Raw genomic sequence first — 18,932 nt, 5'->3', positions numbered from 1 at the left:
GAGGGTGTAAGAGCTCCTTTGTTGATGTTTGGTCCCCTGTTAGCTTATTTGTTTTTATTTTGTATCCTCAAATTAATTCTTCTTGTCAAATTCTTATCCTTAAACAACTTCCTCTCTAGGTTTCGACAACACACTGCAATTCACTAAATGTGACCCACCTCCCTCCTCGGCCCCTCCCCATAGAAATTCTCTTGTGACTTCCAAATTTTTCTTGATGGATCCATGACAGTTGAAAAGAAAGAAATACAAGGGATTTCTGGGTAGTCTTCCCCTTAATAGAAGTAATCTTTCTCCAAGAAGCTGTTTGAAAATTTCAATAAACTTGAATGAATTTTAAATCTTTCTTCACTGTTAATGTTAATTTTCTTCAATTTAATCCTTAAACAGATGCTAATGCGTGGAAGCAAAATTCATGGAGTTAATCTTTATTGTTATTATCACCCTTGATAGTTGCTAATTTTATGATGGAAGTCTTTCTTTTGTAGAAACTTCTTTATTTATTTTCACAAAGAATTACAATCGAATTGATGAATTATCAATTCGGTCTCTCCTCACTGTTGATCTCCTTCTTGAGATGCAACCTCACTCCTTACACAAAAGTTTTGATACCTTTTCCTACCTACCAACTAACTTTTATACTAACTACTAACCGACTTCCCTCTCTCACATTTTACATGTGTTTCTTATTTTTTTCTGCTATACACAAACTTAATGGGAGGTCTAATATTACTCCCCCCTTCTAAAGTCACCTTGTCCTCAAGGTGAAGGTCAGGATACAGCTGACGAATCTCATCGTAATCCTCCCACGAAGTTTCATGTCTAGGAAGTCCTTTCCACGCAATCAACACTTCCCAGCTACCAGCCTTATTCTTCTGATACTCAAGAATGTCTTCTGATTGCGCCTACCATTCCAAACGTTCATTGATAAATTGGATTATCGGATGTACTCCAGCATGACTACCCACTAGTTTCTTCAACTTGGAGACATGGAAAACTGGGTGTATAGAAGTATTCGCTGGCAAATCCAACTTATAGGCTACTGCACCAATTCTCTCCAAAACTTTATAAGGCCCAAAATATTTTGGAGAGTTTTTCATTCCTTTTTCTTCTTAACGTAAGTTGTTTGTAGGGCCGAATTTTTAGAAAAACCCAGTCACCCACTTGATATTCCACATGCCGCCTTTTACGATCAGCATACTGTTTCATCTGCTGCTGGGCCAAGATGAGATGTTCCCGCAATGCCGCCAAGACTATATCTCTTTCACGCAATTGCTCATCTAGCGTGGAATTAGAAGTATCACCTTCTCCATAGGATAATAACGGAGGAGGCTTACGTCCATAGAATACTTGAAACGGAGATACGCCTAATGCTCTCTGGAACGTAGTATTGTACCAAAATTCCGCCCACGGCAGCCACGATACCCATTCCTTTGGCCTCTCACTACAGAAACACCGCAGATAAGTCTCCAAACCCCTGTTTATGAATTCAGTTTGGCCATCAGACTGTGGATGATAAGCGGTGCTCTTATTTAACTTCGTGCCCGCTAATCTAAACATTTCCTTCCATAAGTGGCTGAGAAAATTTTTCTCTATCAGAAACAATGGATGAAGGAAATCCATGTAATCGAACAACCTCCTTGACAAACAATTCTGCCACTGTCTTTGCTGTGTATGGATGTTTTAATGGTAGAAAGTGACCAAACTTACTCAAACGATCAACCACTACAAGGACTACTTCAAATCCTCTAGCTTTTGGTAATCCGTCAACAAAATCCATGGAAATGTCACTCCAGACTTGTTGCGGAACTTCCAAGGGTACCAATAGGCCAGCTGGCGATAGAGCCAAAGTCTTATTACGTTGGCATGTCAAGCACTCCTCGCAATGCTTTTTCACATTGGACTTCATGCCCTCCCAATAGAGTTCAGCGGTCAATCTTTTATACGTCCTTAGGAACCCAGAATGGCCCCCAACCACCGAATCACGGAAAGCATGCAACATTGCTAGAATCAAGGACGAAGTTTTTGATAGAACCAATCGGTTCTTATAGTGCAGCATCCCATTTTTCACTGAAAATCTATTGTTCTTTTCTCCATCTTCATTTTTCCATTCATTTACTACCTTCTGTAGTTTCTCATCTTTTTCTACCTCTTCTTTGATAATTTTCAAATCCAGCAGAATTGGTGCAGAAATTCCACACAATTGTACCACCGGGGGTTTTCTTGATAAAGCATCGGCTGCTTTGTTTTCAAGGCCAGGTTTATAGACAACTTCAAACGGATACCCAAGTAATTTGGCCACCCATTTCTGGTACTGCGACTGAACCACCCTCTGTTCGAGCAAAGACTTTAAGGATTTTTGATATGTTTTAACAACAAACTTTGCCCCCAACAAGTAAGGACGCCAACGTTGTATAGCCAAAACTACAACCATCAATTCCCTTTCATAGACCAGTCTTGCTCTGTCCCGCATATTTGTTGACCATTACCAGTGAAAGTGAGTGTTAAATTCTTCCAATCCACCACTGTTACGCCCAATGAGTGTAACCATTGCATACCCAAAATTATATCTACACCTCCAAGTTTAAGAGGCAGGAAATCTTCTTTCAAACTCCAATTCTTCAGCTGAATCTCCACATTTTCACATACACCTTTACCTTGAATGGCCGTACTAGAACCTAAGATGACTCCATAATGAACCGTTTCTTTGGTTGGTATTTGTAAAGACTTAACTATTTTTTAAGAAATAAAATTGTGAGTTGCCCCACAATTTATCATAATTATCACTTCCATGCCTTGCAACAACCCTCTAATTTTCATTGTGCCCGGGTCATTTAATCCCACAACTGAATTAATGGATAGTTCAACATAAGCTTTATTATCTTCTTTCACTTCTAACACTACTAAGCCTTTCTCCACTGATTCTTTTTCTTCAATTATTTCATATTCCTCTTCTTCGTTCATTACTACAAACATCCTTGGCTCTCGTAATTCCTTCATTTTACATTTATGGTCTAAAATAGAGTCCTTTCTCTTTCTTGGCCTGAAATTTGGCACCCGGCCATCTAGAATTCACTTCCTTTCGTACTTCATTAGCATTGGAGCTTCCCAATGTTATTGTCCAGACAGGAAAAGTAGCATTGCCTTTGTTTTCAGTCACTGTACCTCCTACTATCGACTTACTGGTATTCGCAGACTAGTTAGGATATTTCCCGCCTGCGAAGCCTTTCAAATTCGACTCATTCCTGATTAATTCTCTGTTTTCAACTAATTGAGCAATTTGCATCATTTCAGCTAGCCCTTTTGGTCGACAAAAAGCAACCTCAGCCTTTATCCAACGTAATAACCCATTCATAAACATATCTTCTACTACACTTTCTTGTATATCCGTTAAAGGAGCAATAAGTTTGTCGAAAAGATTACGATACTCTTCTACGGTAGTCTCTTGTTTGATTCGAAGAAATTTTCCTAAGATTGTACCATCCATACTCGATCTAAATCGTACTAACAGTCTTTCTTTCAGATTCGACCAACTTAGAAATTTATCTCTTTCTTCTTGAGAGCGGTACCAGTTCAAGGCTGGACCGTCGAAGCTTATTGTTGCAACTAACATTTTTTGGATTCTGTAAGCTTACGAATTTGAAAATACTTGTTACCGCGGAATAACCACGAATCAGGATCTTCTCTGATGAACACCGACATTTCAACTTTTTTAAATTTGCTCCGGTCAGCAGCAATTTCTTCGATATCGGATTTCCTTTCAGTTTGACATTCCCTGATATTGCGATTCAACTCGGCCGATTTACTCGATGTCGCTTTGCTCTCTTTTCCTTTCATCGATACAGACTCGCGCATAGCCGATTCAGTCATCCGCTTGTTAACTGCCGATCGTTCTTTCGCCATCGACTCCATCATCAGCAGAAGCATCTGCTGTTGCTTCTCTGATTGCGATCGCATTAACTCCAGGTTCTTAACGATATCGCTTAAACTCGATTCGATAACTGGCATTTTACTTATCTCTTTCTTTATTCCGACGATCTCTTGATCGATCTGTTCCAGTGTTTCTTCGATCCTCTAATACCAAAATGATGGAACTCTTTCTTCTGTAGAAACTTCTTTATTTATTTCCACAAAGAATTACAATCGAATTGATGAATTATCAATTTGGTCTCTCCTCACTGTTGATCTCCTTCTTGAGATGCAACCCCACTCCTCACATAAATGTTCTGATACCTTTTCCCACCTACCAACTAACTTTTATACTAACTACTTACCGACTTCCCTCTCACATTTTACACTGTGTTTCTTATTTTTTTCTGCTATACACAAACTTAATGGGAGTTCTAACATTTTATTTGTTTTGATGCAAAACAGGGATTAATCAAAGCGATCTCAAAATTTTAGAAAGTCACGTTGTATACTCTTTAAGTAAAGAAAAATCAGCAGTCTGCTTTTATATGATTCAGTGCACCCGATCAGCAACTGAAGATGTAATTCAAGTTCCCATAAGAGATGTCGTTAACAGGTTTCATTATTTTTCTTTTGCCCCTGTTGTCTTCAATTCTGTGTCATGGTTTGAATGCATGTTCCAGGACCTCATGTGCAATGAACATGGATGCCGGTAAGTCCTCAAAGGCATGGATACCCTTTTTGCTCATGATTTTTCTCTTTTCCATGGTATTAGTTTGCAGGATTCATTGTTTAGAAAAAGTGGAAGGAGATGGAGCATTACTTCAAAAGTTGAGTACTTCCACATTCTTCCTTATGCTAAAATGGCACTAACCTGGTTTCACAGGTATACTCTTAATTGCTATGGATATTAGTATTAAATGTTGGTGTATTTATTTATCATCGGCATTACTTGATATTTTAAGCTTGATTGTTCATGACCTTGTTTGTTTCTGCTTTCTGTTTCTATATCCACCCTCTTGGCTTTTGCTAGTTGCCAGTAGTGTGAGGGTTAACAGATGATTATTTTGATGACAAGAAACGGAACATTTTATCTAATGCTCTAAAGATACAAAATGTGAAGGTTGACTATTATTGGATACTAATAAATGAATTAATTAGAGGTCATCAATGCTCTTTCTCTCTCCTCTCCCCTTCCTTCCTTCCTTTCATCCCTAACCACACTCCAGCCCCCTTTTTCTCCTCTGGCGTTTCTCATCCTTCTTCTCCGATAAGTCCCTAGAGCTTGTTCTTCTTGTCCATCCCTATTAAGTGGCAATCTGGTTTTGGTGATAATGGAAATAGAAAGATGCAAAGTAGCAAACACACTTTACTGTATTTGGTTCGACAAAGAATACTTTCATATAGATGACGTGGAAGCTCGGAAGATCTTGACATTATCAAACACTTAACTTACGTGGTTCTTGAAGGAGATTTCAGAATTCTTGTGTGGCCCTGAGAATGCTTTTCTTCTTTGAAACAGTTTTGATGATTTTGGAAGTACAAGGCTTTTAAAATTTATGTCAAAAGTAGGTTAGATGTGTAGCTTGGAAGAGGAACAAAAAATTATCCTTCATCCATACTTGTTCTGGTGTCTCTCGACAGTGGTTGGAAATCCTTTCACAAAATGTTGGAAAGTTTCTTGATGAAGCACAATTATTCGAATCGGTACAGAAAACATCTCCATACCTCCTTGTAGCTTCCTTTTGAGTCACTAGGAGGAAGTTATGCTGAAAAGGCGATGCTTAATGGATCATTTGCTCAGGAATTGGTAAAACAAAGCACTTCTTTCCCTGTTTTGTCCTATGAAATTCAGAGTGCAACTCAACATTAGGTGATTAAAAGTCCGGAAGTTTTAAAAGAAGACTTTGATAATCTATGGATTATTTCAAGATTATTTGCGTTTGATGATTGGAAGGAAATTAGAAAAGCCTTGGAGAATTTTTTTCAATGAAGATAATCATTGATCAATTGTTTGCAGAGAACGCTTTGATTAAATTGGCTAAAGGTTCCTTAGAAGAGTTCATTAGAAAAGAGTTATGGCAAGTAATGGGTCCTTTTCATTTAAAGTTTGAGAAATGGAGCAAAAGTAAACATAGCAGACCATCAATCGTTGAAGGCTATAGAGGATGGATTAAAATAAAAACCTCCCTCATGATTATTGCAGCAATAGGACATTCAAAGTTATAGGAGATCATTTTGGAGGTCTGGAAAATATCATTTTTGAAACGTTTAACCTACTAAATGTTTCCGAAGCAAAGATTCAAGTAAAAAGAAACCAATATGGTTTTGTACAAGCTATATTAGAAATAACAGACTTCAACCGAGGGAATTTTTTCTTGCATTTTGGTGATTTTGAATAGATCGAGCCTCCCCCGTTAACCAAGGGCCGTTTATCATTTGAAGATTTTTCAAACCCATTTGACTTGCAGACATAAAACTAAGCTTTGAAAGATGAAGGAGTTGTTGATGATTCATTCTTCCCGTTTCAAAGGTACTCTTATTTATATTAGAAACTTTTGGTCTTTCGACGATCAAATTCAAACTACAAATACAAACTAAATGAAAATTCAAGTATGAGAATAGAAATACGTTGAGCAGTAGGATGTAATTTCTTGCATCCTTTGGCTCCATAGTTGTCTTTTTTCTGAAAAGGAGATTAACTTCTTTATTAATATAGAACTCAAAATTCAAGAGAATCATACAATGAGGATAATAGAGAAGCCAAACAAGTAGAGAGAGAGGATTAGGAGGCGCGTCTGAACATCTGAACTAGGTTAACACCCCCTTAGCGCCATCATCATATCCTAGATGAAAAATTCCAAGAGAACATATAGAAACCAAATAGTCCAGAGACTGGAAAACAAACCCAAACCCAAAGTAAAAAAGAAGAGTACAGGGGAGAAGCAGTATCAAAAAGACCCCAACATAAAATCTCCTGTTTCTAACAGAATGAATTGGAGTTCCTCTACTAAAATAAAAACCATAAATAAGTCGAATCTTGTGCTTCTCATGAAGATACCATCTGTAAAAGCTTTTTCCTTCATGACTCCCAACATAACCATAAGGTGCTATTAATATCTTGCTTTCTGCGTAATTGCCAGTATTTGATAAGAAGTTCAGGCTAGGTGGAAGGGTATCAACTGAATTATCTGATATTTGCATATCTGGGTCCCCCAGATTCACCACCATTGGAGTGAAGTTTGCAACAAAATAGAGGCCAACAATGCCTAAAGGTATGCGGAATCCCTTTGCAATTTTGGATGTGCTTAAAGCCTCGAAGCCATCCAAACTTTCCAATATTGAAGAACATGTTTTAAACCATTGTACTCGACTGGAGCCTTCACTTCCTCCAGTAACAGTGCCGGTTACAGTAACCTGACTGTTCTCTCATCTCCAATTATCCACACGCTCTTCACTTACAGAGAAGCTGGTTTAACTACATTAGATGTCACTGACTCGGATTCACCTTCTTGCCCCTCCAAATTGACAGGCACATATTCAAAAGTTAATTGCCGCCAAACGTCTTCTTTATGTAAGGTATATTCATATGTACTAGAAGACACTAAATCAAAACCCCAAGCATCCCTGTTCTCATACAACCATTCAAACTTGCTTGGGCTTTCTCTTCCGCCAATGTAATCACCAGCTCCCTTCAACAACATCCTATTATTTGAATGTTACTAACTGAGGGGGGGAGTGGCTTTGACAAAATCAGTATATTTATAGTGAGGTTCGCCTTTGGCACCTTCTTCTGTAACAGGTGTGTACATGAGAACCAAGGTTGAATCAATGTCATCTCCTGTCAAGCAATGCTCCTCGTCTTCTGCTCCAACAATAACAACATCTGGCAACACTTTTCTCTGGAGATCCTCCACACCATGCCCCGACACCCGAGCCTTTGAAAGAATTACTCTCCACAAGCTTCCCGTGCACTTTAAGGTCTACAACCTTCGGAATTATGCTTCCTAGATAATATTGCGACTATGGAATTATACTTTGTATCTCCAAGGATGGGAGTGCACTCTACTTTTAACACTTTTCAGATACCTTCATGTTTTGGCCAATATACCACAGCAGTAGCATCAGGTATATCAGCAAAATCCATAGCTATTCTCTCCTCAATAAACCATTGATGTGTTAGCACCAACTGTGTCGCTTGCATTGTCTTCTGGGTCAAATGAGAAATGGCAGCGACAAGTATCTTCTTTGATAGGATGATCAAACGGACGCTTCCTTGACTAAATACCCAGGGGGAGAATGATCTTTCCATTTCTCAAGAAGAAAGCGAAAAGATGAGTCTGGAGCATGATCTGGATGGCAAAACTCCCAACCATCTCTGATGCATAAACCAGTTTGTGCAGGATAACACTTTAGCCAATGCAACCTCCTCTCAGTAAGACCTCCAGCCCTGTTGGTTTTCCCCTGAACACACTTAAATTTGAGTGACCCCCTGAATAAGGTCAATAATTGCAGCTTAGAACCCAACCTATCTTTGCTTTGAACTTTGAAAACTTCAATCTTCCTCTGTCAACATCACCAAGCTTTTGAAAATAACTCTCCTCTGGCTCTCTTAGTAAATCCGAGATTGCTTTCAAAATCCATTCGAGATGATTATCAGGTATTGATATGATTCTGCGAGCTTCCTCTTTCCAAATGCAATAGTACGACTGAAAAGCTTCGCAACTGACTACTTCCATATTGAGGCTTGAAAATCGTCGGAGGGGAGGAGACAGGAAGGAAATGCCGGCAGCCAGAAATAGAGAGGAGAGATGAGAGAGGAGAGGGGAGAGAACTTACCATTTATTTTCTAGAAATTTAACTCAATCGACAGTTTGGCTGCATAGTTGTCTATCCTAAGGATTATCTAGTGAACGAAAATAATGGATTCCATCTCTATTCTCAGAGAAGAACTAAATATCTCACCTAAAACATCAACGAAGTTAGAGAGGAAAGGGGATGGATTGGCGAAAGTGACAGAGCTTCAGCTAGAATGATCTCTCTGGATTGTGTATTGGACTGAGCTCTTGAGGGCTTTATATAGGTGTCAAATTGGAATATTCCTTGATATCTTCCTTCTGATTTTGTCACGCCGAATATTAAATCCCATACCCTACTTGCCCCTTCATCGCAACATAGGTCCATTGGATCTGGCACAATCTAAACTTTGACGGCTGCCGACTTGCTGATTGGGCGACTACCAACTAAACTTGTCGTTTTGTGATTTCATCGCGTGGTTTTGGTTCGTTGCTTGACATGTTGATCTTGTGCAAGTTTGAGCACCTTTTTGCTTGTTTCTTCATTGCAGCTTACTCCTTGCGTTTTATTCTTCTTTTATAATAATCCTGCATCCAAAGCATAGAATTTTCATAATAAACAGGCATTCTATGCTTTTTTGAACTTGTGTTCGCACAGTAAGCTTTTCCTCACTAGTTTATTACAGTTCATTGCCTTCTTTCTCAATTTAACTTCGTTATTCTAAATAAAATGCTACGATAACTTGTATTTACAAGTTATCACATAATGATGATCTTAGCAAATATGGTCATTGGCGAAGTCCATTGGAAGTGGAGAGAGGGAGGTCGAACGAAGCTGAGGAGCAAGGGAGGGGCAGTAAGAATTGGGAGAGGGGAAGGAGTTTTTTAGGGTTGGATTATTTATTTATTATTTTCAAATCTTAATTGATTTTAGTAGTTAGTAAAATGAACTAAAGTTAGTGTGTTCCCAGTGTGTTTGTGTCCTACATTTTCATAAATTGGCATGTCATCGTGATCTTGTTGGTGCTTTTTTTTTTTGTAAAGCTTGTATACTGTTCATGGGTTTTGGAAAAAGTTTTTTTGAAAGTTTGTTAAACGGAAGAAAATCTTTTAATAGAAGGATTGAAGGATGGAAGGGTTTTTCCCAAATGAAGGGAGAATTTATGTTGAGCGATCCAAGCAAGCTTTTGCAACTGAAAACGTTCTTGCTTGAAGCTGAGTAGTGCGGAAAGTTTACCTATAAATTTGAGATCTTGGCTGCATATCTCCCTTATTTCCAGCTGATTATTTGCAGTTAAAAATCTGTCGTTCTAGTAGTTTGCATGTGTGGAGAATGCACTCTTTAGTAATATAGCATTTTCTTAAGTAATGAAATAAATATCTATGTTAGTGAATAATCACATATTTTAGAGCAAAGGAAGTATTCTTTTTGCTACATAGCGGCAAGCTTTATTATTCTTTTCTTGACTTGTATACAGACAGGTGATTCCATACTAATATTCTTATCTTTTCATTCATGTAGGGAATCTTCATCAGATAAGTTGGGAGTCATAGGTGAAGAAAAGGTTGATGAAAATTTGAACAGGCCTGAGAGAATAGATGTAATCAGGAGGCTTAAAGTTCAAAACAATCAAAATGGTGCTAGTGCAAACAATCTGAATATAAGGGCTAACATTTATGGTAAAGGATTCGAGAGATTGCCAGATAAAACTAACTGTGTTGGTAGTTTGCATGATGCGATCTACAGGCCCCAGAGTACTAGTGTGGATGACTTAGTTCCCTCCTATCCAGTAGAGAAGAAAAAAGATGTACCAAACACTAGCCAAGCTATCGTTTCTTATACAAAGACTTATACAAAGAAAATAACTGATAGGCAAGTTGGCAATAGCTATGAACTGATGATCCCGTGTATGGTAAATGAATCAGATGCCTCAGAAAGTGGTATCAAAGCTAAGGTAAGAAATTGGGGTCTTTTCACTAAGTTTAGGGACCTTAAGATACAGGTTGTCTTAATTTTGTATTTGTTATTGGGACTCCTGATGCTTGTGGGAACATTGACTCATATTTTATTCTCCCTATAAATTTTGGCGTTTAATCATGTCTATACTTTAAGAATTATTATGGGTGCATCCCTTGAAGGATCTGGGTATGATAAGAGCAGATTTTAAATAATATTTTTTTGGGTACTTTGTATGCATACTTCAATCACTCAAAACGAGATTCAATGTTGGGATCTTTGGGCCAAGGGATAGCTTTGGGATGGATTGACATGGTTACTCTGCTTTAGACTCCACAAAAGATACTATTTGGTTTTTGGTTTCATCTTTTTGATGGATTAAATTGAAGAACTTGCACATTTAAATCCCTGACTTCTTTGATTATGTAAAGAACTATCTCGGGTGTTGCAAGGTAAATGATTTTAACAAATGAAGCTTTTGAAGAAATTGTGAAATAAGAAAATGATTGGTTACTTTTCAACATAGTGTAAATTTGGTTTTCAAATTTTGGCATGGCCATATCAAATCATTTATCTGTGTGATGAGCTTGTAAATCAAAGGACAGTTTCATTCTGCACGTGAAAAAGAGAATTATTATTGTTGTAAATAAATAAGCTGGTGCTAACAAGTAGACTTTTCAGATTGTATAATCTGTTAGCTTTTATGAATTAGTTTTCACTATATTTCTTTATTTATAATTCAACTATAGCATAATTCACTTTCAAGGATGTCGTAAATAAATAATTTTGTGCTAATAACTCAGAATTTTCAGATGTATAATCTGTTAGTTTTTAATGAATTACATTTTACCATATTCTTTTATTTATAATTTAGCTGATACCATAGTTTACTTTCCAGGATGGGATATTAGCTACAAACCCGTGTATTGCTGAATGCAGTGGTGAAAAGATTGCTTCTGGAAATCTCTCTGACAATATTTCGTTTGATCAAAATAGGAATGGTGATCATGCTCTCATCACCTGTCAATCGAATGCAGAGCATCTTTCCAAGTTACAAGCAATTATTGTTTCAAAAGAAACAGCACTGTCACAAGCTGCAATTAAAGCTCTAATCAGAAAGAGGGATAAGCTGGTACGGACATACATCTTATATTGTGGTTATGCTTCGGGATTATCCTTGTCTCATGATTTTCATTTGAACCAGAAACTTTCTTTTAAAGTTTAGCATGTTGACGCACATATTATATGATAAAGAGCTTAGAGCTTACACCATAATTGTAAATAGAGATGGGCATAGTGATTTAAATCTCAACCTTAGTAGACGAGATTGTAGGAAAATAATTGATCCTGCTCTGTTATTGTTGTATGTATCACTATACAATGACATTCAGCTGTCCATTCTTCTCTCTCTGAACAGGGGTTGGTTATAGATTGAGCTCTTTTCAATCATATTACATAATATTTTTGACAGTGTAATCCATTCATTCTGTCTGCAGTCTCATCAACAACGCCTCATTGAAGATGAGATTGCTCAGTGTGATAAAAACATGCAGACAATATTAAGGGGTAAGCTCTATTGTCTCTTTTCCTTTTCTGTTCTGTTTTTGTTTTGTTTCTACACTTTTTGTCTATTTAAACTATTTCAAATACAAAAGCTTCAAGAAATTTAGATAATTTCTCTTTTCAAATACTTTATGAACCCCTACCCCAGCTATCTATGATTTTTGGTCTTATAAGGCCACTGCACCAAAGCTAAAGTACTTTTCAGTATTGGCTAGAGACTAAGATTTGAATTATCGTCATGATCACTATTTCAAGTGTTGGCAGATTTTGAGCTTCAAAAGGGAGTAACAGTAGTATTTTTGGATTTGGTTTTTGTTATTGCTTTACTGAATACGGTGTATATTTTGGAGCTAAATTTTCAATATTGTATGTACGTTGATGGATAGTGTTAAATTAGAACAAGTAATATTAGAAACTCAGATTGAAATTAAAACTTTGCTAAAACATGTGGAGTACTTCTGCTATTCTAAGTACTAACTCATCATTGGGTGTGTCTGCGTGGCTAACAGCAATGGAGATGTTTTTTAATCTATAGGTATCATAATTAGCCAAAGAAAATGTCTGAACTGCATATATATATTTTGGTTGCTGAAGGTGATGAAGATGATTTGGTTTTAAAGCTGGATTCTGTGATTGACTGTTGCAATGATTTATGCCAAAGCACTGCTGAAGATAAATCTTATCAATACTTTGAAGAAAACTGCTCATCTCAATATGTCACAAGGAAGAGATTGTCAGAAGCAATTCTCTGCATACAGAATCCATGTCAGGTGGGTTAATAATTGAAGAAAATCAATTTTACATTTTTTAACATTCCGGGGTATTTGCATGTTTGTATTTGTGTTATGGTTATGTCCTCATGCTGCCCACGGCATATTTATATTTTTAAATTATGGGAAACTCATCTTTCATTATAAGAGATGCAAGTAAAACATTAAAAGAGAGGCTACAAGATCAAAGGGGCATGAAAGGAACTCTTCAAAAAATTGTACAGCACAAAAATTGCATCGGTAGAACAGATTGATGTTAAACGCTTTGTTATGGCACTTGGTATAAAAATTGCAAATTCTTGGACTTGAAAAAAATTACACCGTCCATAGGGTGACCCACCATCTTCTAGCCTCTTACTATTTTATCATTGAGATGGTATAGCCAATATCACCTATTTGCTACCATCAACTAGTAAACCCTTAGGCTTATTATTTGAAATCTTACTATAAAGTACTGTGACAAAAGGAAGATCAAAAAGTGAGAATTAACTACGGGGGTTGACCTAAAGGGACTTTGAGTTATGGTTTCAAACATCAATATGCAAGTGGGTCTGGATACCCAACAATATAGAATAAAAAAAAAAAGGAAAGAGAAATAGGAATCCGATGCTTCCTGCTGCAACTCAGAAACCCTTCGAAGTTTTAATTTGAAAGGATGGTGAGAGTTGGTGTTTTGAGTGATGCTCTTTAGAGCATGTACAATGCAGTGGAGAGAGGGAAACAACAGGTCATGATCAGGCCTTCTCCGAAAGTGATTATCAAGTTTCTTCTGGTTATGCAGAAGCTATTGGTGAATTTGAGTTTGTCGATGATGAAAGATCTGGAGAAATTGTTGTTGAACTAAATGGTAGGCTGAACAAATGTGGGGCTATTAGTCTTCATTTTGATGTGGGTGTTAAGGAAATTGAAGGTTGGATTGCTAGGTTGCTCCCTTCCCGACAGTTTGGATTCATTGTGCTTTGCTCACATCTGCTGGAATTATGGATCATGAAGAGGCTAGAAGGAAGAATGTTGGAGGCAAAGTCCTTGGTTTCTTCTATTGAACATGGTTTTGAGCATTCATTATGAGGTTTTGGCATAGCTTTCAAATAGTATTACATTTTCTCTCGGTAAAGAAAGATCCTTATCCTGTATTGAAAAAAAAAAGAGAAGAGGGAAAGTAAGGGAATTTGTGACAAGATAATTGACCAAATAAAACTTTTGAGTGATCATTGGGAGCCTCACTTAAATAATATTTTTTTTTAATATTAACGTTTATCAGCTTGATAACACTATTAACCTCGAAGGTGTGAGAGTTGATCTAGCTGTTGGCTAATGTTTTGGTGGTAGTGAAGATTGGATATTCGTCAAGCATAGTTCTTTGTGATGCCAAACTGTCAACCAAATATAAAACATGGACAGTATGGTATTGGTAGCATGTTTCAAAACTAGAGATGACATAAGAATGCATTATTAAAAGTTGGAAGTATGACTTGTTATAGACAATTGGAAAGTTCTCACTGCGTCTGGTGAGGGGGCAGGGGGGAGTGAATTTTCAAGGTCTTTTATTTTTTTATTTTTTCCCCTTTACTTTATATATATGACATAGTTTATGCAAGGAAACTGCTGCCTCAATATTCTTTGTGCTACTAGTTGGTGCCTAATTTTCGAGGTCCTAGTTCTGCCCACTTGTTTTTTCATGTTTAAACTTCTTTATGGTCGCTCTTGTATTTGTTTTGAAATAGAAACAAGCCTCTTTATTAATAATAATAAATGAGACTAAAGCTCAAAGTACAAGAGTATTATACTAAGAACAAAAAGAACCAAGGGAGAAGACAGTCCAAGACGAACAAAGACTATACTTAGACAACCTAATAACGAATTTGAACAAAAAAAGTAATGAGCTAATCAAAGTCACTCAAAGACAATGAAAAGCTAAAAACAATGCAAAGCTTAAAATCTCTCTCAAAAGGAGCCCATTCGAATGTAAAATCTTGCACGCTCAAATCTTCAAGATGAAAGGAGAAAGAGAAATGCTAGCATCCAGCTGCCTCAAAACTATCTTGCAAATGCTATCCAATACCCATAGGAGCTTGAAGAACTCTTCCAAACCACAGAATTTGTTCCCGAAAGAAATTCCCAGTAGTTACTCCCATTTGGCAAGCTAGAAAACAAAGACCAAATACAAAAACCAATATTAAGCAAGCTACCACAATCAGTGAGGCTTTAGTTGCTCACCCACGCAAAGAGAATCATGGAAAGACAGAAGTTGGTCCAAGAAGTGGGGGGACTTCATTCAACGGCTGAAGATTCAAACTAGAAAAAGTCCACAAACGGCGACTATTGACTTTAAATGATCATGTAATTGAAACACTAAATTCTGAAATTGGCTTAACAGATCCCTATCCTCTAGATTCTTTAATCAAAACTGCAATATCCATGTGGATTCCGTGGATTTTCTTTTTGTTAAAGAGGGAATTTCTTTTCCAGGACAATGTACAATTTATAAATGTCATGTTGTAATGGCCTTGAAGTAACAAATCTTTATACTTTAACCAGGATGCAACAAATTGATCAAAAGAACTTTTAACTTGTATTGCCACATGAGACATGCAGTTGAGGATGCTGCTAAGATGGTATTTGTTATGTATGACAAACTTAGGCTAATAAAAGTTGTATTGTATTGATGTCTCTAATGTGTTAACGGGAACTGTATCTTGCATGCCTAATTGATTGAGTCCGGTTATCAATTTGGACTTGCATAGCACAAGAAACATCAAACATAAAAAATTCTGAAAAGCATGTAGTATAAACATTTCAAAACGGTTTAAAATGTGTGGGATGTACATTTTATGTTAAATATTCTATACAGGCATTTAAGAGGGAAGAAATGGTAGTCTGATTTCATTATTTCCACATTTGTAGTTGTAGATGTAATGATGCTCTGTTGACTTGGCAGGAACTGGATGGTATATGTCATAAGAATAATTGGATATTGCCAGTCTACGGAGTTTCGTCATTAGATGGTAAAGTCTTCGTGAATTCAGTCAGTTATTACTTATATTATTATTCTTTTAATTTTTTAGAGGTACGGTTTTTACTGATGGATAGACATTAAATTCTTCTTTTCTAGTGCACTGTGCTTCTCCAAAGTAGATTACGTGGAATGAATGATAAAATATACTTCTCCTTTCACCTGGAGTAGAATGTGCATGGCATTATGGCATTATTTATTTTCTGGATTTCACATTATTTTGTTTGTGTTTTTGGTTTGTTTGTCTTTTAAAGTTCATTGAAAATCGGATTCTACCTTCTTGCATCTCGAAAGATTCCACAAATACAATTTATACTCTAGTACAGTGGATTGAAAATTAGGTGGTGCCTCATTCTCCTTCCTATCTTTTCTGGTTCCGCCTTTAAAAGCTTTTATGGTTTTTCTCGTATTGCAATTTGAAATCATCTGAGAGCATCTATTATGGAATAGTGGTGCTAAAGTGTATTACGTGTTTTGAAGGTGGGTTCCAAGCTAATGTGTTTGTAAAAGGGATGGATTTTGAGTATTCAAGCTGTGGTGAACTGTGTTCCGACCCTCGTGATGCGAGAGAATCAGCTGCGATGAAGATGTTAGGTCAACTATGGAGGATGGCCAATCAGGCCAAGTAGTTTTAGAAGCCTTTGATGAAGGTTATAGTAATGTGTCTGTTTTTGGGTTCTCCATATAGACGGGAGGGGGAAAGAGAAGCTCTTTAGTCTTTATGCTCTCCAAGATTGTGTAGCTTTATGCTCTCCAAGATTGCGTAGTCTTGTGTAGGCTTTTTTTTTTGTTTTTTTGTTTTTTTTTTTTTTTTTTTTTTGTATAAGGAGCTTAACAAAAGAAAGGTTTTGGAGAGCAATCAAGACAACTGTCTAAAGCCGTCATATTTTCTTCTCTTTGCGCTCTTTAGTCTTTAGGATCATTCCATTCTAATTTGTGATTATTATTTCATTTTTATTCCGTTCCTAAAAAATATGTATTTATCGATTTCTAATTTGATCTAGTTTCTAGAAAGCATATAAACACAACTCAAATTCTTGGCCAAATTTTGGAAAAGGCAGGTTTCACTTTGGATAGTTTTTCAGTTTTGATCCAAGGCCATGTTTATTCTAAGTGAAACATAATACATCAATGGTACCTTGATTGCATTTGACAATTACGTAAGACCTATTTGCTAATGTTCTTAAATGAATTTTCAATTTAAATATTGTCAGAGTAGCCTCAATCATAATCAAATTATATTTGCAACATGTCTAAATAGATATGATCAAAAGCAAATTAATTTTGCTTGCAATTGAAGCTCATCATAAAGCGAAGCTCACTATTATTAATAACTTCATTGGAGTATATTGATGACATTTTCCTTTAGATATGCTAATTGTTTTTTTCTAGACTTTTGTGATATCTTAACACGAAATTTTACACTTACAAGTACCTCAACCATAATTCTGAAACCATATTTGGTAAGCTTTTTTATATTATTTCATTTCTTTCATTGGCTGCAATATCACATGGGGTTAGAAATAGAACACCATATATTCCCAAATTCCATTCAAATACGTGGGCAATTCAAGCGACAGTTCCACAACTTGAGAAAAGCCAAAAAAAAAAAAGAAAAAAAAAGAATGTGGTTTATATATTGGTGTTATTTAGAACACCGAACTCCAAAACCATGTCTCATTTCGATGCTTCTATAAAATAAATTTTGAGCTTGTTGTTGAGTTATGAGTTTTTTCCATCTCACCTTTGGTTTCAAATTTTTATTTAATGCTTCAAGTCATTGTTTGATTTATTTTGCGGTTTTTGGTTTTTAAATTTTTAATTTTAAGTTATTAAGTTTATGCTTTTAACATGGCTTCAGTTATTATGTTTACCCTTTGTTCCTGTGAGAGGGTTCTCTCACGTGAATATCTTTTCTTACGTCAATAAAAACATTTAATTATACTCTCATTTTTTTTCTTCTGTTCGTTTAAAAAATATTGAGATATTGGTTTGCTTCAGGAACGTTTATTTTTTTCATCAATTTCATTTTCTCAACAGCAATATCAAAGCTACTTTGATTTTTTTGACAATGGTATCAGAGCCTGATTTAAAGGGTCTACGATTTTGTTTGCCAGTGAAATTCATTTTTTTTTTTTTACTTGAAACATGTCTTCTAATTTCAGTGTTTCCTCACCTCCACATTTAAATGGTGAAATCAATTTTGGGTAATGAAAATGCAATCTTACCTCAAGGCACTCGGTTTTTTGGAATCTGTTTTCAACTGATGCTGATCCTCAACCACTAGAAAAAAAAAATTCAATGTTGAATCAGATCAAACTAAGTGGAGAGAAGAAATTGAAGAAGCCCAAAGCTTTATTAGTGATTCATGCTTCTTTATTGTATCCTATTTCTCTATGATTATTGATTCTAAAACGGCAAAAGTAGCTTTAGATAAATTGCACAATGGTTTTAAAGGAAGTGCAATGGTGAAAGCTATCAAACTATTGACTCTCAAGAGAAAGTTTGAGATTCTAAAATGGACTAAGATATTGCGAGATATCACACAACAAAAGTGATGGCCATGGTAAACCAGATAAGACTAGCTAGAGAAGAATTTTCAAATCAAAGAGTCGAGGAAAAAATAATGGTTAGTGTTCCTTATAAATTTGAGTCAAAAGATCTTAGTCATAGAAGAGTATTTTGATCTAACAAGTCTCTTTATAGCTTGAATTAATTAGCAAATCACAAGCTCATGAACTAAGGGGTACAATGCATAATGAGGAGCAAGTTGAGGGTGCATTTAACACAAAGTTTAAATACAAGAAACTTGTTGCAGAAGTTTATAGACAAACAACTAAAGATCGAGAGAAATATGGAAAAAGGAGTGTTGAGAAAAGATAAATTTCCTCCATGTTGTTTTTATAAAAAGACTAACCATCCTGAAA

At 36.2% G+C, this 18,932-nt stretch overlaps 1 protein-coding gene and 1 pseudogene across 3 annotated transcripts in view; both read left to right on the top strand.

Annotated features, from left to right (window-relative positions):
- Positions 1–16,889, top strand: part of LOC103488666 (uncharacterized) — a 30,848-nt gene extending 13,959 nt beyond the window's left edge. For 2 of the 3 annotated variants that reach the window (XM_008447494.3, XM_008447495.3), the window contains exons 4-11: positions 4,372–4,522; positions 4,682–4,792; positions 10,225–10,657; positions 11,558–11,791; positions 12,156–12,225; positions 12,817–12,992; positions 15,931–15,997; positions 16,486–16,889. In XM_008447494.3, the coding sequence (XP_008445716.2) occupies positions 4,372–4,522; positions 4,682–4,792; positions 10,225–10,657; positions 11,558–11,791; positions 12,156–12,225; positions 12,817–12,992; positions 15,931–15,997; positions 16,486–16,634 (1,391 nt within the window). In that variant the 3' untranslated portion in view covers positions 16,635–16,889. Of the gene's footprint in view, positions 1–4,371; positions 4,523–4,681; positions 4,793–10,224; positions 10,658–11,557; positions 11,792–12,155; positions 12,226–12,757; positions 12,993–15,930; positions 15,998–16,485 lie in introns of those variants that run through there. The other variant, XM_008447498.3, reaches the window with a different exon arrangement.
- On the top strand, positions 12,999–15,924 carry LOC107990750 (40S ribosomal protein S15a-1-like; annotated as a pseudogene).
- Positions 16,890–18,932: the final 2,043 nt, after the last annotated feature.

This window comes from Cucumis melo, chromosome 3, assembly GCF_025177605.1.
Source record: "Cucumis melo cultivar AY chromosome 3, USDA_Cmelo_AY_1.0, whole genome shotgun sequence".
Lineage (NCBI taxonomy): Eukaryota > Viridiplantae > Streptophyta > Magnoliopsida > Cucurbitales > Cucurbitaceae > Cucumis > Cucumis melo.
Note: the sequence above shows the minus strand (reverse complement) of the source record. Positions and strands in the feature narration are given on the sequence as shown.